Source organism: Nymphalis io, chromosome 13 (assembly GCF_905147045.1).
Source record: "Nymphalis io chromosome 13, ilAglIoxx1.1, whole genome shotgun sequence".
Lineage (NCBI taxonomy): Eukaryota > Metazoa > Arthropoda > Insecta > Lepidoptera > Nymphalidae > Nymphalis > Nymphalis io.
Window position 1 is genome coordinate 7,153,157 of NC_065900.1, and position 23,137 is coordinate 7,176,293.

Here is a 23,137-nt window from a genome sequence, read left to right on the forward strand (position 1 = left end):
TGTAAAGAAATAATTTAGCATTAAAATATATGTCAGGATTATAGTCACGCTCTAATAGAGTGAAGCATAATATTACGACGATGGTCGAGCACTTGACGGTACTGGGAGGGGAGGAATTTTGACAAAATAATTCGATAAACACACAGACTGTCGAGTTCATGTTACGTTCTCACTTACAGTTGCGTTAACAATCTCAACTTGATAGAGACCCTGTATTTGTGTTGTGTTGGCCGTAGTGCGCACGTGTGGAAAAGAACAAGGTTATGTATTTTATAACAAAAAAAAAATACAATTTAACAAATTCAATCCTATACTCGCTTACTTCTAAACAATTTCCTACGAGTATTAAGCGACAGCTTTCGTCACAGACTTTTTATGTATCTTTGTTTTAAGCTCTATGCATATGTTACTCGCTTGTTGCCAAAAACTACTAAAAGCGTTGTGTGCTACATTATAACATACTCATGTAAATATACTTTATCACTTTTATAATGAATCCGGTAACTTGCGATCATGCACATGGTACAATTTGTAAGTGTATGTCGTTACAAGATAACATGTTCGTATATAATGACATGGCATTCTAAATAACTTGCAATGCGACTGTTTAAATTCACAAATCAATAAAGCTTTCTGTCACTCGTTTTACAATCATTAATATAACACAACTTACTGCACGAATGACACAGGATCGCCAAGTCAAAAAATAAATCTTCGTATTAGGGTCGTTCTCTTGTGTGTCATAACGTTTATTAAAGTATTAAATTTCTGACTACATTTCGATAATAATTATGTAAGATTATTGATTCCTTCTAAATACTTTTCCAGCTCAACAAATAAAATATAGAAATAGGTATCTACTGAAGGCTGAAAAACTCGAAAGATAATTTATTTTAATGTTCTAGGACATCGACTTGTCATCGACGCATAGATCGAATGGTGCAGGTGTAATGATAATGGAAGGCGGCGAATCCTGTGTCACGAGGGGCGGGCGCGCGGCGCGGGCACTGACCTGGAAGGCGGGCGGCAGCGGGTCGTGGCGCACGGACAGCGTGAGCGTGGGGCCGGGCTGCAGCAGCAGCTGCACGGCGTCGCGGTGCGTGGCGCCCGGCAGCTCCGAGCCGTTCACCTTCACCAGCCGGTCGCCCATGCGCAGCTTGCCCGAGCGCGCCGCCACGCCGCCGGGCACGACCTGCGCGACGACGACGGTTAGAGCCCGTACGTTCCTTGCACTGGTGTGAACGTTATCGTCGGGATTTTACGTGTGATATGAATATTCCGGGCTCCTTCCCCCCGAAAGGCACGCAGGAGTGATCCGTCCCTCCTATTATACTGAACCCGAGGGAGCCTCCTTCTTTAACTAGTGTCACGTCCTGTAACAACGAAAAAGGACCATTGCATTATGGGTGATACTGCTGCAGAATAAATTACAAAGCCAAAAAGCAAATTTTGAAAGTTTCTTTTTTGTCGTTTCGATAGATTAGATCAGCCTTATCATACGAATTAAATTTAGCATCGAAATCGAACTTACGCGGAAAGTAGCTCGCTTTCCGTTAAGTTACGATATAAAGGAAACAAGTAACATGACTATACTATTTCGTCGTTTAATTTTATTCACGCGAAAGAGAAAGTTTTATTATTTCCGACAAAAAAAATTGAGAAACGATTAAAATATTTGAAGTATACTTATATTATTTGAAGTATAGTTCATATATTTTAATCGTTTTCGTACTTTATTTATAAAGAAACTATTAAAAGTTACATATTTTACCGTCCATTTTTACTATTATTTAAGAGCTATGTGTACAAATGTTTCTAAAACTTTATTTTTAATTTAATAACTTTTTTATAAACACTCATTCTTTTAGTTTTGTGCAAAGTTTTTCGCTTGTAGTTCGCTATTTCTACGACTTAATTTGACGCATACGTTTGAGTTAAGTGTCTAAAATTAATATTTATACTTCAGACACATACAATCCCATTTTCTAGTATTACGCAATGAGCACATTTCTCCACCTCTTTGTTGATTAATTATATCAGTTTAAAATTTCCAGACGTACCATTTCGTCCGTGTAACCAAAATATAAATGATCAGTTTTATTCACATTGATATTGTCTAATTCTAATGGATCGACCGTTTAGAAGTGCCGCAGAAAATCTTATTAATTATTATTTAAACTAATTAATTATTATTTATCCAACTGGTACCGACTATTTCTTGCACCATGCGATCCCATATTCCATTTAATTTTTCCTGTTGCACATATTTTAAATATTATTTTGAACAATATGTAAAGTTCTTTTAACTATGATATTATACAAAGACAACTTGTTGACATTTTTTTTCCGTATTCCTATATATTTGGAATCTCTATATATATATATATATATATCTCCTTTATATCTATATACGCTCTTACATATTTCCATAGTCCTCCTATATTATGGATGGCGTGCAATAATCATTATAATAAAACGAAACGTTTTTAAAAAAAAATCCTAAAAGCAGCCAATTATAATTGATTATTTATTTTGTCTCAATAACATATAGCATAACGATTATAAACAAAAAAATATAAAGATAATCGATATTTCGTTATTTTACTATTTAGTAAAATAAATTTATAAGGCATATGTAATAATTTGACGGCAAAACTTGACGCGTCTTATTTTTTCTCAATATATAAAAATAATTATCGAATTAGCTAAGAAAAATTAAGTCTCCAAATTTATTTAGATTTTTTTTTATATTAAAATTCTGTAAGACTTTCAAAGTTAGGACCTTTTATCGCTAAAGGTGCGTCCGTGCTTTTACTCTAGCCTTTTTTTTAAACATGAGGCACATAACTAACGTGTACTTTTCGAATTATTATTAAATAGGCAGAAATTATATTCTTCTAAACTAAAAAAATCTTTAATAAAAAAAATATCCGTGACACGATTCTCAAAATATATAAGATAAAGAAGAGAATCAGTATAGAAACGTAAAATTTAAAAACAACGCTGTAAATGTACTTTATATTAAAATCACTATAAATTGGTTACAGAATACATTACGTCAGAAGTTTCCTTTAAAATATTATTATTATTGACACTCAAAATTTATAAATACTGAAATAAAAAATACTGTTTCTTTAATTTCCTATCCTGAGCTTGAATAAATATTTGTAAAAAAAAATGTAATGCGTAAATTGGGAGAAAACAAAATGTATAAAATGTGTGATGACGTCATATTAATGATTGAACGGCAAGTGGTCTGATGAAAAAGTGATATTTTATATGAAGAAATTGACAATGTGACAATGTCATTTTATTGTAAACAAAAATACGACTTATTTTTTTATCAAGTATGAAAATGGCATATTTAAAGATTACAAATCAAGACGGATCCATGTGATGAGTACACGCCATTGAAGGATTTCAAATATTGTTTCATACCAGTCTATAAAGTAAACGTTTTAAATATTTGAAATGTAGACAGCTCAAAGTTTGATGGCGCCAAATTGATAAGGCAAATTAAATAACAACTGTGTTGGTCTCTTTTTTTGTTTGTCAAAGGTATAATACATACATCATAATGCCGCACACACACGGCATTACGTCATTTGGGGTTTATGAATGAAACAAAATCAAAGTAAAAATTGAATGAAATCTGAAGAATTTCGAAAAAGGAAAAACATGGACACGTAATAATATATATGTTGAAAAAATGAAATGTTGTCAATTGCCTGACACGTTGCAATGTCAGTTTTCATTTTTTTGAAAACAATATCCGATACAATTATCAGGCAGAGTTTACTGCCGTACGTTAAAAAAATTATTATTATTGAAATTAAACCTTTCTCGCATTTACTATTTATTATTTTTATTTCTAAGCTGTTATACCTTTTTCTTTTTAATAATTTTACTTTGTAAGATGCATTTTGTATTTCTACTATTAAACATGAAATACTGTTCATTTGGTTATTGAAAAACTAATTTGATTAAGGAAGTTTTCATTTCATGCACATAGACAAAAAATAATTCCAGAAGCAAGAGGATTAAAGACTATTTGCAATACTATTTTATGCAATGCAAAAAATTCTTGATTAAAAATCTTCATTTATAATACAACATTATTTCTCTTAACTACACAATTATAGCCATTTTAATTTGACTTCAAATAATTCAAGGTGCCATTTTTTTAAGAATCGTCAGTAATTCACGACCAAGTCTGTTTAGTAAAAAAATGAAAAACAAATAATACATAATAATTACAAAAAAAATATGTCATGTTTCTACATTTTAAGAATATATTAATATTGAATATATTTAATATGTTACTGAATACATTGTTAAGCATATACTCGTATATAAGTAATATATCAATCCAGTAAAGGGGTTATTATTATGAACTTTTAAGTCACTAATTACAAAATAAAATAAAAAATAAATTAATACTTATTTTTGGCCGACGCAACGTAACAAAAACACCTGGAGGTTAATGCACAGATAGTAAGACGTTAAATGTGCATAAAACACGTAATAGAAGAAGAAATGAAACAACTCGATGGTATATTAGATTTAACAAGGTCTGAATCGTTCACAATTCTGAATCAGAATCAGATAAATAAAATTTTTAAAACAATTTTTGTTTTTTTTTTTTTTTTAAATTACATACAAGCTACGTGATATGTGTCTATTAAATGTTAATATATAACTCGGTATAATAAAGAATAAAATATATAATTAATTTCTTGATCCTTCTTACATTAAATAACTTTTTCTGTACTTTTCTCCTCATTTTAGTTAAAACTTGAATGTCTTGCCAATTCAAGGTCAAAGTTGTTTATTTATCTATTTTCCTGCTGCCATTGGAAATAATTAAATGCTACCACAATATAATCATATCTATATAATCTAATTCATAATCAATACACCCAAGCAAGTTGCATTAACTAGGAATTGGATATATTTACTTTCGACTAATTTTTCGTGAACAGAATAATTAATATTAGCAGTCAGTCACAGTTTGATAAATAACATTAAATTAAATGTTGTTTAATTTATTTATAAATTCTCTAAATAACGACAAGATTTGATTCGATACCGCATAACCTAAGACAATTTAAATCGAAGGTAAATTGATCAAGTATGTTAGGATACTGCGTTTTTAAATTAAGATCATTTGAGTAATAGTATATAAATAAATATAAATATAAATAATGTACCTTATATTATACTTTTTACGGGAAATCTAGCAAAAAAACTCAGCATAAACTCAACAACAAATTCTACAACAACTGAGCACAAAGCATACTAACTCAATATAAAACATAATATATTTCGATATTTCTTGTTTCGTTAAATAAGTTTCATTTAAGGAGGTCACATAACGAAACGTAAAACCACTCTTTTCGTTTACATATTTTAGGAAGATTCACTCGTCTCCGAGTGGGGTCGGGCCTATCGCATACATTAGATACAAACGGTACCGGAGTCGCGTCTTACTTCGATGATGAGCGGCTCGACGAGCTGGTTGTCGGTGACGCGCGTGACCGTGGTCTCGGTGAAGGTGGACTTGGTGATGGTCTCGGTGACGCGGCCGAGCGCGGCGGGCGGCGGCGGCAGCGCGGGCGGCGCGGCGCGCTGCACGGTGACGCGCACGCCGCGCTCCACGGGCGACGCGGCGCGCGGCCCGCCCAGGAAGTGCGCCGGGATCATCGCTTGGAACTCCGCGCTCGTCATGGCGCGCGTCGGCTGACGGGCCACACGTTCACATCGCATCAGCGGCGCCGCCGGCCTCGCGCCGGTCGCGCCGGATATCGCGCTCCTAGCGCTCTCGAAATATGAGCTCTATATTTCGAGACGCTGCGGGACGGATATCCGCCGCGACCGACGCCAGTTTGCCGTCGGGTCGCGAGAGAGAGGATGGCGTGACATGAGAGTGTATGAGGAGAAATGATGTAAGCTATGATACAAGCGAATGGATGTGAACGTGTTAAACTGGAAACCCATCACCTGCAAAATATGTACAGCGGCGGGAGGTCGCTTCTTACCTGAATATCGTCGAATACGTCGTCGTTAGAGCCGTGCAATTTATTGGCGCCGGGAGTTAGAGGCGTGCTCGTACTGTTAGTTGCCGGTTTCGTGCCCGCCTGAAGTCAACAATCGTCAATTAAATACCTCGAGCGCTACGCTACTACAAGTACACTACAGTATAAGCATGGACAATACGAAAACTAATATTGATACGAAAAAAAAACCTAAACAGGGATATATAATAGGATGGGAATAAAATAATAAAGCATAAAAAATAATAAAAACAACCAAAAGTACGTTACCACAATAAGACTACCAAAAAGCTTTTTCAAAAACCTTACCGTTCCGTTGGTCTGACTCAGTTTCCGTGGAGCCGGTTGAGGTGGTGCTGTTGTCGGTGCAAAGGTGGTTTGTGTTTGTGGTTGTTGTTGCAAGTGCAGTTGCAGTTGCGGTTGCGGTTGCGGTTGCGGTGATGGTTGTGATAAAGGTTGCGTATGCACTTGCGGTTGTGACATAACATGCGTCACTCGCGGTGCGGTGTGGTTTCCGATTATAGTCGGAACATGGTTAGAGGTGGGTTTCTGTGTTGTGGTGTCGTTCACATTCGACAGGCTCGTCTTGTGCTCTCTCACTTCGTCTGATGTGGATTTCCGCGGGAGCAATTCGCCTACACGGGAATGACCTCAAATTTTAATAAAATTATTTAACAAAATTGTAACGTTATAAAAATTGTACATTTCAATTTAATTATTATCACTAAAAATGTAATTCTTTCTGATTATTTTAACTTATTATTATTTTAATAAAACGCATTTTGTAAAATTGCATTTTATTTTGCATCAGCTTTAATAAGCAGGCGTTACACCAATCTAAAGCCATACATTCTACGAAACAATCATATGGTATCGAGTACCTTGTTCTGGTGTGATTGTCCGCTGGAGGACAAGTCTCACAAATCGTTCGTGTCCAGTTAGCAGCGAGACAGCGGTTTCATGAGGAGCACTTTCCATATCAACACCATTGATCTGAAATGTTTAATTTGCACCTTACTTTTAAGTTTAAATATTTTTTTGAAACTTAAAGTTATTAAGTTTTAAAAAAAATATTTACAATATAATTAGTCCGATAGAATATGTATGTATTTCCATAGGATTTATGCCACGACCCAAACCACGCAACGACATTTTGCTGTTTTGTATACAAACGCTGTACGTCAAAATGAAACATTGCATAATTTTTAACAATAAAGTAATATAAAGTGTATCCAAATGTTTACTTTTAGATTTTCAATTAACACCCTGCAAAAAGATAGGTAAGCAAATTTTCTCACCGAGACGACTTTGTCCCCGACTAACATTTTGCCGTCCTTGGCGGCGGCTCCTTGCGGAGAAATCCGGGACACGTAGATGGCATCGCTGTCTTCCCTGTACGGGGGGGAGCCCTTCCCGCCGGCTATGCTGAACCCTAGTCCCGATCCATCTCGTATGAGAGTCGTATGGACGAGGACCTTTTGTTGATAGACTGCAAAATAATTATTAAATGAACATCTTGAATCTACTTATTACTTCTACTTTTACTTATTTCATAATCTCTTAATAGTTGAATTCGTATATATAAATTGAACTTTTTTTAAACTTAGCTAAAGCTTGTACTTGTTATTCACTAAAGTAATATCTACTCTTAGTCCAAACCTTATTAAATAGTGTTATGATAACGAATAATTATTTCATTCATTATAATCCCAGATAAGGATAAATAAAAAGTATTATATTTATTTTTTACTCACTTAATAATGCACCTAAAACGTGACAACATGATAAGATAAATAATGCAATATTTCACATAATATTTATCGTTGCGATTATAACGACTTTAAAAATAATCGTGTTTTTATCAACAATAACATTTACAATAATAACCTCAAAAATAAAAAATGTTAAAACTTTAACAAACTCAGTACACATTTAGAAAAAAAAAACAATTCTCGTGATATTTCATTTTAAAATTGCATAGCTTTCAGGTTATTATAAGGTGACGGAATAGAACAGCATTCCGCCCAAATAGTTTCTAAGCGAGCAATCTCGTATTTAAAGCAACTTAAAATTACCCAATTATTTTCTGATTTCTTTAAAATGTGAACTGTTATTTACTTTTAGATAAATTTGAAAATCGTCTCAGGCCTTACCGGGCGGCACGTAGGGCTGCGTGGGCGGCGGCGGCGAGGCCTGCATGCGCTGGTAGGAGGGCGGCTGCGTGGGCGAGGGCGAGTAGCTCACGGTGTTGGTGGGCGTGGTCTGGTTGCGCGGCGGCTCCTTGTGCTCCGGCTCGAACTCCTGCGCGTACTGGTTGCTGATGATGAGCGGCTTGCTCAGAATACCTCGACCGGTTGGTATCTTGAAAAATAATTGGAAATATTAATTTGCCGTTAAGCCCAGGGGAGTACTTATTGGTTAAGTATCGAACAATGATAAGTTTGTGATATTTGAGCGGTAAGTACGCTAGTGCAAATTTACAACAAAAGCTCTCTCATGATCAGCTGAGTATTTACAGTATCAAAGTGGCTAACATCTCTTGTAATGGCAATATCTAAATAAGATATTAAAGCTTCATATTTGTTGGCGCATTTCTAAATATTTTATATTCTACATTTTTTTTAAACAAAATAATATAAAATACGTGATACATTATAGTTATATAATTTCTATAATAAAATTTAGATGATATTTCCCTGTTAGTATTAAAAAGTGACATTACGAAGCATCGAGAAAAAAAAAAAACGAAAAATATATAATCTTAAAAGAATTTCCATTATCTCTGTTTAATGTAATGTAATAAAATGATATAGATTAAATTACCTGTCCATTTTCTAATGTAGATACAGTATCGGTAGTACTTGATACAGAGTGATGGCTCGCCCCACTCGCGGCTCGGCTGTGAGTTCTAAAAATATATAATATGTATTTTTATTCAACGTGCTCAATGACATTTTATACGTCTCGATAACTCCAACAATACAAGGATTAATCGGTTGATTTACGTACCATGGAGAATAATAAATATGAATATCATACATGAAAATCAAAATGTTCTTCTTGATCAGAAACTCTAACAGGAAATTAAGAATTGGTGATTCTACTGAGAAAATCCGACAGACTAACTAAGTAGTTACTCTTTTTCTACGACATAATAAATGTAACTAAACACTAACATTTAGTAATCTACTCCACTTGGTACACTGACGCTTAACCACTGTATTGTGTATTCATATTTTCCGTTATAAGGGACAAGTATATGGTGAATAGAGCACAAATTACGTAATTACTTAGATGCCGTACTTGGAATCACATACATATGAGCAGAAGGTTCCCTTCATTACATTCAGATGTATCATTCATTCACTCATGTGACTTTTTTTCAATAACAAAAAAATCATTGAACCTTGTTGACGTCGGCGAATCTCTGGTCACAACGAGGGTGAGCGTCGAACCGCTCGCCTTTAGTACTTCCACTGCATAATAATGATCAACCTCTATCACCGAAGTACCGTTAACCGATAACACTTTGTCTCCCACCTGAGAATAATAAAAATGCAATGTCGTTTTGTTACTTTTATGTTATTAATATACCATTTCTTTCTAAATATCAATTGTGTAAAATAAACAAAAATAACATGATTAAAAACTTATATGACTTCAAGTATTCTTACCCTAAGGCCAGCTAGATACGCCGGCCCATTAGGTGTAACTCGAGAAATGAAGATGCCGTCATCATCGCCAATATACGGCGTAGAACCTCGTCCGCCCGCTATGCTGAGACCGAGGCCGCCCGCAGCGCGAGCGATGCGCACTTCTATACATCGCTGATCGTTTACTATTCGTGCTTCGCTGTCAGCGCGTTCGGATACCGATTCACCTGGGAATTCAAAATGAAATACTTTCTTTGTTAAAAAGTAATGCTATTTCACATATAAAGACATTCAATATATTTTATTAACAAAAATCTACTGTAAAAATAAATATCTACTGTGAAACGATCATATAATTAGAGAGTCGGAGATATTCAATCATATTATTAATCGAAACGAAAACATAATATTGTTATTTCTAGAACCAACGAAAATTGTTTATTCGAAGAGAAAGCTAACAAACAATAAACTACAAATTCCGCAGCTAATGCGGATCGCTCGAATAACCATTTATTTCAATAAGATAGCTAAAATTATTTTCTTTTTCCTCTTACTACATGTAAAAATTAAAACGCAGTAAGCAGTCGTAAGCGTAATATGTGTTTATACTCGATAATAAAATCTTAACAAGCAAACGTGAACCGACTATTAAATAAGTATTTAGTCAAATAGATCTAATTAAAACTGTACATAAGAAATTATCGTTAACCTTGTTTAATACAAAGCCATATTTTATTTTATACATACACGATCACTAATAAGTAATCTGTTTTATTTATATATAAGCAGTAATAACTTATTTATATATATATATTAGCAGTAATAACTGCTTATATATAAATAAAACAGATTCGCATACAAAAAAAAAACAGCAAATATACCTTAACGACCGTACAAATGAAACAGTTATAAGGAAAAGTTGTGAAAATTGTCTTCTATCGACAATTATAAGGAAAACCTTTCCCTGTAATTGCATAGATTCATCGAATACTAACAGTTGCTATTACTTTAGCAAGTAACGAGCAAAAACATATTGTAATTATAGAATTTTAAATACGGGAAATAGGTATTTATTACAAGTGAAAAGTTGAAAAATCTGAATACCTTTCACATCGTTATGATAAACAAGATTTCATATAATTACATACAATAATATAAACGGTACCGCTATAATTATTAAACTAGGTTAGATCCCTCGATAATTAATCGTGGGCGTTGGAAACGAACCGCCACAGGAGTAACTGTAACTCCCGTGACAATCCAACGAACAATGCATCACAAACATGCACCAGATAATTTATAATTTCCAAGGTCAAGCAATACAGTCCCAGAATCACATACGTATAATAATAGCAATAATGTTTGCCCTTTTAACAACCGGTACACTATGTAGTATTAAACTATATACAAATAACAACATATGAATACGATTTGGACGAAGCCGAGATGGCCCTGTGGTAAGAACGCGTGAATCTTAACCGATGATCGTGGGTTCAAACCCGGGCAAGCACCACTGAATTTTCATGTGCTTAATTTGTGATTATAATTCATCTCGTGCTTTACGGTGAAGGAAAACATCGTGAGGAAACCTGCATGTGTCTAATTTCACTGAAATTCTGCCACATGTGAATTCTACCAACCCGCATTGGAGCAGCGTGGTGGAATAAGCTCCAAACCTTCTCCTCAAAAAGAGGAGAGGAGGCCTTTAGCCCAGCAGTGGGACATTCACAGGCTGTTACGGAATACGATTTATCGATCTTGACGAGCCGGTTGGCGTGGTTGGTAGATACTTGCCTTTCACGCCGAAGGTTGTGGGTTCGATTCCCACCCAGGACAGACATTTGTGTGCATGAACATGTCTGCTTGTCCTGAGTCTGGGTGTTATTATCTATATAAGTATGAATTTACAAAAGAAAAGTAATATATGTAGTACATCAGTTGTCTGGTTTCCATAGCACAAGCTTTGCTTAATTTGGGATCAGATGGCCGTGTGTGAATAATGTCTCAAGATATTATTATTATTATTATTATCGTTACGCATCTGAGATAGAACACAACCAAGACCTTAGAACTGAAAATGTTTTAAAGGTACACCTCGAATACAATTGCAGTTTCTCCTATTCACATATCCGATACAGACGTCGCTGAATTGAATAATAAATGAGCAAGTCTTTCGTATGGTTCGCACGACAATCAGTACGGCAAGATAAATGAAGCTAGCGTTGTGAAATCATGATCCAGAATCGTCGTTGCATCCGCGTCCTGAGTGTACCACAATGGCCAATCAGTCTCGATACTTTCACCCCTCCCATAACCTAAATCGAGTAACAGCGCTTCTATTGTATCCCAGAACCGAGTCGTGATAGTTAATAGAGGGATTCGTGACTATCGTTTATCAGTTAGTAGTCTTATTTCATTGGGAAATGCTGTTTTCTAGGAATAGCAGTAATTTAACTTAAATAGTAACCTAATAGACAGGTGAAAGTCAGAACTATTCCATACAACATTCATATAACAATGATAAATTGCAAATCGCTTTAGCTGTATCGAAAGGCTATGATAGACTTGAACTTAAAACATGAAGTGAGTGACTTCAAAATTATTGAAAATAAAAAATATATTTGTGCTATGCAAACATTTTCACATTTAGCGTTTATAGGTCTATTTTATAGATTCAACGTCATTATGCACAATCATGATAAATATTACAAATAGGTATGTGTTTTTTTTGCCGAGTTGCCGAGATGTAAGAACGCGTGAATCTTAACCCATGATCGTGGGTTCAAGCCCGGGCAAGCATCACTGAATTTTCATGCGCTTAATTTGTGATTAAAATTCATCTCGTGCTTTACGGTGAAGGAAAACATCGTGAGGAAACCTGCATGTGTCTAATTTCACTGTAATTCTGCCACTTGTGTACTCCACCAACCCGCATTGGAGCAGCGTGGTGGAATAAGCTCCAAACTTTCTCCTTAAAAAGAGGAGAGAATGCCTTTAGCCCAGCAGTGGGACATTCACAGGCTGTTACGGTTACGGATGTGTTTTTTTATTTCATGTTAATGTTACAGACATAGGCATATGCTAAACGGTCGAAGGTATAGGTTAATATGATGACGTAGTCAAAGTGAAATATTGATGATACAAGAGCTTTTGAAGGAAACGCTACCAATCCTAAAAGTCGGTATGAAAAGTTTTTAGGTCTCCAAAATGCCTAGAGAAAGGTACGCGACAGCATATATCTGTCTTTTGTATATAACTCAAGAGTAACCAATTTGTAAAGAACAAAAATATCGACAGTACTTTTTATTAAAATATTAATCCGTATCAAAATAAATAAAATATTAATTTTAATTTGCCCTATCAATAATTTAAAATCTCATGTTAAAAACGATTTGATAAACTTATTACTTGATAAAAGACTACATATGTGGATGATAAAAAGCGTGAAGTTAGTGTTCGTTGATATTCATGAAGTTTAAATAATAATTATATGATTAGTTAACATTTTATTACTTTGTGAATTTTATATTTTTATAGTTTAAAAGAAGTTTATAGATTTTGTATGAATTAATAGCAAGTGGCTCAATAACAATGTAATGTATTATTGTTGTATATGTGTCAGGTAGTTTTAAAATGTTATATTGCACTTCTTGTCCTTTTGACAATGCCACCTCCGACGGCATCGAAAAGGTTACGAGTTGAATGCACAAAACAATCGCTCATATTTTAACGCTAACTTATCGGCTTTCTCAATATAATTCACAAAAAAACATTGATCTAAGCTATTTTTATATGAGAGATTGAATATTGCGATCAAAAGTTGACAAAGTACCGAAATATAATTAAACAGCAGTTAACGATTGACTGCTTGATTGATCATATATATATCCATGTAGCTAAAACATAATTTCAATATTATGTTACACTATACTCATGTCAACTATATAACTTGTAAATCTTACATGTGTATATATACATATATATCTCAGTCTATGTTTTGTTCAATTAAATTCTCACCGGTTTAAATAGTCATTTTACAAAATTAAATGAAACGTTAAGCTATCACATGCTCGATATATAGATTCTACTTCCAGGAACCGCCAATTTTTTTTTCGAATTATACTACCACGCCTTTTTCATTTACACTTTTTATCAAAGTATTTTATAATAATCCTTATCTATAAACGATTTCATAATAAAGTGTATCAAGTGGCAATTGACAAAAAAGTATTTATAATACATTTGAACATTGAGAACGAACTTATATTTTATTACATTTTCGATATAAAGCATGTAAGTACATATGTGATGTTACTCACGTTACTTTACGAATGCGAAGAATATCAAGCAGGTGTCTTCCGACACACGCATCATATACCTTGTACATAGTATAGACATGTACATAATATGGTATATATGTTTGAAACACCTTGGAGTTTTTATATTTTGTCAATGACCATCTAAACGGTGACTAATGAGTCATCGCCCGAAACACGTATGCTATAAAAGAATTTAAAGGAATTGACTTCTTGTTTTTATTTGTTTATTATCTTTATATATCTACAGACCGCACCTTTTAAAAATATATACGTGTTAATTCTAATTTATATATTAACTTCCGCTCTGATAGTTGTCATTAGATGTGTATCAAAGAAGATCCATTTATTTTTAAGATGAAATTAAAGCCATGTTTAGCGGATGGTTGTTTACAAATAACTGATTCAGATTATTTTATTATTGTGATGTCATTCTGTAATTAAATCTATGCCTAATTTATTATTATAAATTATAAACAATAATTAATCAAAAATAATTTTTTTTTTATAGAATAGGATGGGACGAGCATATGGGCCACCTGATGTTATGTGGTCACCAAACGCCCTTAGACATTGGCATTGTAAGAAATGTCAACCATCGCTTATAGCCAATGCGCCACCAACCTTGGGAACTAAGATTTTATGTCCCTTGTAAATAAAAAAGTATAAAGCATTTTAAATGATAATTTAAGATTTTAAATAATAGTAAATTAAAAGTATCAACATTCGAAGCCTGCAATACTCAAGGTTTGTTTATTCAATTTTTTACCATGACATCAATTATTGATATGACGTAAAAATACATGCCAAAAGTACATTTTAATAGAATGGGATGGGATGAACAAAAACTAATTGCAGGCTATTTATTTTGAAAATATAGGATGTACTTTAAAGACAAAAGACTACAAAATCGCCTACAATAAGAATTATTGCGACGGAAGTGAATGCAACGTCGACGGACCTTACATGCTTAAAGTTTATGTACTCAAACTAAAATAGTACAAGCATATTTGGCAAAAGTAGAAATACAATAATTAAATTGACATATGTTTTCTAAAGCATACAATTAAATAATAACATATAATTAAAGTATCAACAAACATTTACGCAATGGACAAGTAGGAGCTACGGTCTTGCCTAAAGATGACCGCATCGCAAACAAACCCATACAGTTTCACCTTCACACTAAAATAACATTATTCTCGACGCCCATTAAACGTATTACGTACGGCCTATTGAACAAAAGCGGTAGACCATTTAAAATTACTGAGTGTAACCACTATTAAAAAATATATAAAAATATGTCGCTTGCAGGTATTCATGTCTGCATAAATTACATATATATATACAAACAAACACAGATACGATATTTGGTTCATGAATATAGATTTGATAAAGAAATTAAAGCTAGAATATGGAATAGTCAGAAATATTTTTTACGTGTTATCACATTAATTATATATGTTATTATACTTATTATTTATAAATAACTTATTTTATGATTTTGCTTTCTTTGTTATTAAAACATATTGTGACATTATAAGGTACCTAATATTAAAATTTACGACTAACCATACACACTATAAAAAATACATTTGTATTAGTTTTATCTGTTATCTTAGTTTATAAATTGACTGAATTATAGAAATACATATGTCTTTATATAGTTTTTATGATGTTAAAATATAACTTACGTTTCTTCCTCCTTATTACCCCCATATTTTCTCTTTATGTAGGACTTACTTCGTGAACACCGTTTGCTAGCGAATAACTAGATTAATTTCAGGTCGCTATAAACAAAGGCTAATAGTGCATATCAATAGCGTGCAGCTCCTTCATGCATTCCGTATCGGCCCTTGTCTAAATTCATTATTAAAACAATAATGTCCGTAACAAAATATTAAGTTTTTTTAATAAGTAAAAACGTCCTTTATAACGTTGTATTTTCAAAACACACACTTTTATGACCTAAATAAAGTATAAAAGGACGCATGCGTACGCGCAGCCCGGGGCGCATGCGTTGACGGAATGCGCGCGCTGCAACAGCGAGATGTAGAGGCTGTAGCGCCGGCGCCCGCGACCTCTCCGTTAGATTAAAAATAGAAAGTAACAACCTGGCGCATACCGACTCCTTATTTTTTACCCTCAGATAATAATTTATTTATCTACAACGAACTGATCTCTTCACCACTGTAGAACACTTTCGATTTTTCCGCCGAACTTTATAATTACTTTTTAAATCGAATTTAAATAACAATATCGCAATCTGATAAACTTTACGATATGAAATTGTATTGATAGACGACTATTTACTGCCTGCAAGCGGATACCACATTGAATTTATAAAAGAACTGAGAGTTGATTTGAGATTTCCGCTGCAATCGGTATCAATCAATCTAGATATTTGAAATGAAAATAATTCGTAATTGACTTTTGATCGAAGAGATACATATTATAAAATCAGTTTTGGGACCTCTGAGCATATTACCAGCAAAGGTTATTCATCTATTGAACCGACATTTTAAACTTTTGACAGATTAATATTTTTTGTAGTTTATACTTGTTTGATAAAAGGAAATCACTGACAAGCCACTTACTACGTAAAATTGATTACAGTTGCGAGATTTATAACACAGGTTTTATGTCGAATAACATTAGAAATATATCAAAGCGGAAACGGAAACTCGAATACTACAAATTTAATTCAATATTCATAATAACTTCCACATACAGAACACGATAATAACAAAAGAGACAAAATCGAAAGTAACGCATAATTAAAATGAGTAAACAAAACTTTTTAAAGGCCAACTTTTATTTAATCTGTATTAAATCGAATACAATTTAATAAACTAGTTTGTAATGTCACCAGCACCAAAAATACGTGTACTTAATTATTTCAGATTAACTGTTTGACCGGAACTGGTTTAAATTTAGATGCAAGATTAAACTCACAAATACTAACAGGTGAAGTTAAATAAAAGCTTATAAAATCGGGTTATATTTATAAATAATTAAAAACAAAAGAGAATTGCAAAGCAATTTTTTTATGCTGCCTTTTAATATTAATTTAAAACGTTCATTTTATCATGTCTTGTTAAGTTAATATCTAGAATTATGTTAAGTCGACAACCAACAAGCGAGGCTTACAATTTTCTACAAGCCAGAGAAAATTAGAAACTACGATGACTACCAGGATATTGCTTTTAGTATAAAAGCTGATTATTAAACCAGACAGGAGCTCCGAGCTTTCCATGTAAGAGCTAGGTAATACTTAATATAGTAAATCGTTTAATTATGAAAATATTTTAGTTTAAAAGTATTTTGCCTACAAATAAAAATAAAAGTTCTATTATTGTTTTAACTTATTTATTCATCGGCAATAAATATTTCGTGTTTGTGGGACAGACAAAGAATATGCTAATTAAGGGAGATTTTAATCTTATATATTAAAATAGAACGCATATCTTTCGATCCAAAATATGGGTTTTAATTAAAATATGCAATCATGTCAATTAGATACGGCACGCGTCGTGCATAATAAATTCTGAAATCCGTTTCCTTGTATAACATTAGGTCGCCTCCAAGAGGACGAATTTACGGTAGTATTTGTTTTATGGTTCAAGTAACGGTCATGATGATGCAGATAGTAGAGAATTTTGTGCAAACGAGGATATCTTCCGTAGGCGGAGACGTGGAAACAGTAAACTAACCGTTTTATTGAAATATTATATGGTGTAGAATAACATTGTAACCGGTTGAATTAAAATATCGTTGTTTATGTTAAAGAAATTATATGTTTTTTACATTTATTATAAATATTTTTTATTTTTTATTTCGCAGTCAAAAATAAAAACCAAAAACCGATTTTACCGTCACACCCAACAGTTTGTATGTCACGACATCATAACTTCAACGGTTTTAAATAAATTTGCATGTTATTTGCGAATAGATTTAAATAAATTTTACAATTGCTATTTACCAAAATAGCAAACCTTGCTCATGATATTACTATTTAATCTAAGAACTTGAGACATTTTAAATTATAATTTTCCATTTAAATTAATAGTTAATACTACCATTTGATTATCGATCGCAAGAGTCGCATTAATCGGATATCATATAGAGGTCGCGCTTCAATAGTTCATTTCACAGGTTCGCTTTCAAGATCTACGGCCGCAGCGCGGATGTTAACCGCAACCAAGTGCAACCCTCACTTTATTATTATATCTATCGTATTAATGCGGTTTCGTTACCGTCCAACATATAAGCAGAATAAGAGAAACTCGAGCTAGGGCTAGGATTATTACCACGAGATTGATTTAGACAGACGGAATAAATTAGAAGAGAAAGGTGCACTTTTCAGACACAAAAGGCAAGGTGAATGTGTCTATTCAGATTACTTCCTATAGATAACATACCGATGTACAGATGATAAGTATTTAAGATAAGACGACGCATAAAATATATCCCAAGCGATTTAGAAAACATGGAAACGAAAATTAAAGATTAAGAAATGTTTTGCTGTGATGCATTTAACATTTCATTGAAAGTAATTGCATTACAGCGAAATTAGTTTTTTATACACCTTACATATCATCATCATAGAAACGTCTTCTAAATTACACTCCACGACATTAATTCATCATGGTAGTTTGCGTCCATATTACATGATTGACAGGGCTAATGTGATTATATATAAACATTTTTGTCTGGTGCCTAATCGTTCATGACTGGCAAAAATACAAAGAGAATCTTAAACATTGTATATGTAGTGAAATATATAGTTAAGTAACGTTAAGTCTCACCAACTATTACGTGTGTGACCTTTCGTGCGATGTACCCAAAGGCAAATTTGAACCTGACTTGAAATTAAAGCAGAATATAATGTTATTTCAAATAAGAGTCAGTTCACTGAAACCGATCGTGTTTGTCTGATTTTGTATCGAGCATCGCGCACGAACTTTACGTAGAGTATGCGCCTTCTAAGCTCATCCGTTATATTTATTATCATCCAGGCGTCTTGGACGGCCTCCGCGGATACAGCTCTTGTGCTTTCTATCTGATAAATGTTAGTAACGACACAATATTTTAGAATGGAAAAGATTTAATTTTATCGTTTCCGTTACATAAAGCGGGACCTGATAAGATATTGCGTATAATAAATTGAAAAAATAAACGTTTTCGTTGTGTATAATTATTTATTTGTAATTTATAAATAGAAATAGTAATGACGATAAAACTATTTGTGTTAGTATGAATAACACGGCAAAGCGAGAATTTATTATTTATGAATGTATAAGTGATAAAATAAAAAGACATTAATCACTTTTATATTATATACAAGTAAGAGCATCATCCATAACAAAGTAATACATAATACTCTAATGTTATTTATTCGTGTTTATAAATAACCTCAGTGTCGACCTTCAAAAACCTGTATTTAAAGGTTTATGCAGTAAGTAGATTCTGATAAAAAAAAGATTGAAATTTGTGACACCACAGTATAACGGCACATCTGGTTCACAAGAGCAGCTTGAATTCTAATTCAAATTCCATCGGTACGAATTTAAATCAGTAAAATTTATAACTCACTGGGATAACAAACACAATAAATTATATATTCTTTTTACAAAAAAAAAAGGAACTTATAATCACGCATTTAAAAAAAAATATTTTAATGAAGACAGGAAGGAAATTACCAGCAAAATAAATAAATGCCGAACTTGACCTCAAGAAGACGTGCACAGAACAGGCCTTACTTGCTTTGAAGGTGAATTCCATTATCGAGCACATGATACCGCGAACTACTGACTTTGTAACAGCCATTGTGGCGCAAAACCTTAATAAAGCTTCTTTATCCACCTTGGATAGAAATTTATCTACGTGTGTATGTAATGGAGAAGCGTATACAGGACTGCGAACAAACATGGTTCGCACCTGACGCCTGTGCGGTTCATTAGACCGCACCAATAAACTCGGGGAAAGCTGGTGCTATTGTTGTTCGTCCCTCGGGAGGGTTCGCTCATATCTCGCCCTACATACGCACATACGCATAAATATTAACCATATGATTACCTACGTGAAATAATTTTATTACGTGACAAATTATAACAATTAATATTTTATTAAGGGCCCATCGCGGACGCATAAAACGCTTTGGACATGATTGTAACCTGAGCTATGTTTATATATCAGGCTTATGCCCGAGATATTATCCAAGTATTTGGTTACTAGTATACGACTGTTTTTATACATATGAAAAGCCGGATTTATTAAACTTCAATAAGCTGCGATTTGAAGGGAACTTATGTAAGAAGAGAAGAACTACTCTTAGCTTTGTTTTATAAAATGACGCCATACTTGTAAACGCCAATGTTAATTACACAAATCACATTGTGACAAATCATGTCTTATATATTCAAATTATTATATCTAACGATGTATATGATAGCGAATGTTACTGAAAGTAGAAATTTATAGAATATAGCTTATATATTGCAGGTCGATGTCGATAGTTTCTATTCAAAGCAGCTTTCTAAGGCAAATTTCTCTTTAAATGCCAGATAACCTAAGCACTTGCAACATCCCTACCGGTGTTTACCATAATTGAACCTTAAATGTCAGATAGAATTAATTTATTTAATAGATTAAATAAATAATTACTTCCAATGTTTATCACCTCAAGTTACTTTCACGACAAACGACGAAGAAAGACATAAAACATTTTACTTTACCTAAGAGGTAAAACGATTCTCGTTTAAATTAAATCATTAAATTCTTAAATGTATGCTATAGCTTATCTATTATAAGAACAAAATTTTAATATACATACATATATAGTTTAGAAGTACTCCTGAGAAGTTAGTAAACATACCATAATCATGAACGGTAGGTTCATTTTCGCTTATGCGTACTCGTCTTGATGAAGCTCTTTCCGGCAGAGTGTAATGAATAGGATTCTGAACATGCTGTCGACGGTTATACTGCGCAGTTCGCGGCAGTGTGCCGTATATCTGACTCGCCGTGTCAATATAGACTGGCCGATAACGAGGCACCGGATATTGGGGTACATTTTGTCTTAATGGATCTGGGTATTCCACATATGAGGTCGGCTGTGAATTATTTCCATAGCGGTTATTTTGTCGGTGTTCGTAATGATTTAGAGCTTGTAGACTTTGCGCCGGATATCCATACTGAACGGGTTGTCTTCTATATTTATCAAGTATATCAAAAGCTCTGTGCTGTGGTGCTGCGAAACGATCAGTCGCAAATATTTCACTCACGGGTAAGGCGGAGCTACTATTACTCAAATTACTGCGGTTACTTCTTGTACTACTCCGGAGACCGTTCCGGCTCAGCGAACCATCACCACGTACACTTAACTTTAATTCAAGTCTTTTGTCTTTCATAGTGTCTGTTTTCACTGAATACGATTCATCCAATTAAAGTGAGATATCACTGCTTCAAATTGTTTTATCCATATTAGGCATTCGTGAGTACGAACTAGAAACGCAGCCGTTAATGAATCTAATTAATTTTATATTATGGATTATTAATGTTGAATACATTCGATAGATAATGAACGATATGGATACAATCATACTCATGTAAGATAACTAATGACTGCTGTTACATGTTAAATGACCACAAGCCTGTGAACAAGCTCGACTTTGAGAGAGCTAATTAAGGTTAAAAGTTTGTTCGAAATATCAAATGAGTCTTAAACAAAAGTACTGTCAAAACGCTTGGCGGGTGAGACAGCTAAACAAATGAGAATAATTCAAACGACGGCAGAATTAAATTAACTCTAACTCGACGTTTCACAAGTCACAGAACTTTCTCGTAAATCGACTTTTAAGAAATATTTGGACAATATGAATAGTTGAAGCGAACAGTCACACTCGAGTAATGTGAACGGAGTAAAAGATGTCTGGTCACTAGTAGGAGACTCAGGCGAATCGTTATAATTAGAGACGATAAGATAGCGTCAGTTCAATAACATGAGCTATGCAAGTTTAACAAATAAACGTTAATAAATACTTATTTGTATTTGTTAATTATTGTTAGAAATAGGTATATGCATGTATCCATGAACGTGCTTTGATATGAAAATATAAACGTATTAACGTAAATTTCATAACCTTTTATCACTGAAATAGCTGGAAAAATTTTCAAAACCTTGGTAATAAAACGTAGTTGACTTAATTTTATTATTAAAACACATAAAATGAATAAAAAAAACTGCATAAAAATTATCTACTGATATATGTTATCTCAAACCGGCGCTGCGAATCCTGAGGTTTAATACAGTGACTTACTTACTTTGCTATATTTAGTTATTTCATATAATACTTCACAGTCCTATCGATAATAATATTAAACATAATGTTTTATCAAAACTTATCGAACGAGGAATTAAAAAAAAAATCTACTTCATTTAACTCTGGCAACTTTGTATTGTGAAGGTTGGGTCTGTAAGTATAGCATTAAATATATTCGTGCAGAAATTATGTGTCGGCAATACAGCGAAAGTATCGGTTGATCAATTATGGCGAATGAACCGACAATTGAAAAGTGAAGTAAATCACGACTTTCATATAAAAGTACAATAGCAGTACGATAAATTGTACGAGCCAGTCACATGATGTATTTACAAAGATATTAATGTAACAATAGCAAGACTTGACCTTCGAATCACATCGAGCCTAGAGTTAGTGCGATGTTTTCGAACAAACATAAAACATGTGCTTTATAAACTCTTAACAAAAACACTAACAGAAAACAAATTATTTACAGGAAATAATGTGATTCATTCTAAAAAATATATAATTTAGTGAAACTTTTATCATTTAACATTATAACGATAGCAGTTAAATAATAAAAACAAGATGAAAATCCACTTTTATCAACACTTTTTCTACCGTTCACCAAATAAGCACTTGAAATATTTTGACATAGCTTAGTTACAAAATCGATATCCGATAAAATTACGTTAAACTAAATAATATAACAAGATCGCTCGCCTTCACATCACAATTCGAATTGAACACATATAGTAATTTCCTTTTGCATAGTTTACACGTCGCGTCACGCTATTAGCGTTTGACAATTC

The 23,137-nt window shown here is 33.4% G+C and overlaps 1 protein-coding gene across 14 annotated transcripts in view; it reads right to left on the minus strand.

The window, feature by feature from the left end:
- The window catches only part of LOC126772772 (protein lap4-like), a 70,093-nt gene that overhangs the window by 13,092 nt on the left and 33,864 nt on the right, over positions 1–23,137 (minus strand). For 11 of the 14 annotated variants that reach the window (XR_007669694.1, XM_050493328.1, XM_050493329.1 and 8 more), the window contains 11 exons: positions 9,728–9,933; positions 9,460–9,593; positions 8,877–8,961; positions 8,207–8,414; positions 7,352–7,542; positions 6,935–7,046; positions 6,363–6,688; positions 6,039–6,137; positions 5,491–5,739; positions 1,263–1,373; positions 1,013–1,192 (listed from right to left, as the gene is read on the minus strand). Coding sequence is in view for 13 of the 14 variants with exons in the window: in XM_050493328.1 (XP_050349285.1) it covers positions 1,013–1,192; positions 1,263–1,373; positions 5,491–5,739; positions 6,039–6,137; positions 6,363–6,688; positions 6,935–7,046; positions 7,352–7,542; positions 8,207–8,414; positions 8,877–8,961; positions 9,460–9,593; positions 9,728–9,933 (1,901 nt within the window). In the remaining variant the exon portion in view is untranslated. The remainder of the gene's footprint in view (positions 1–1,012; positions 1,193–1,262; positions 1,374–5,490; positions 5,740–6,038; positions 6,138–6,362; positions 6,689–6,934; positions 7,047–7,351; positions 7,543–8,206; positions 8,415–8,876; positions 8,962–9,459; positions 9,594–9,727; positions 9,934–23,137) is intronic. The other 3 variants (XM_050493334.1, XM_050493335.1, XM_050493332.1) reach the window with 3 other exon arrangements.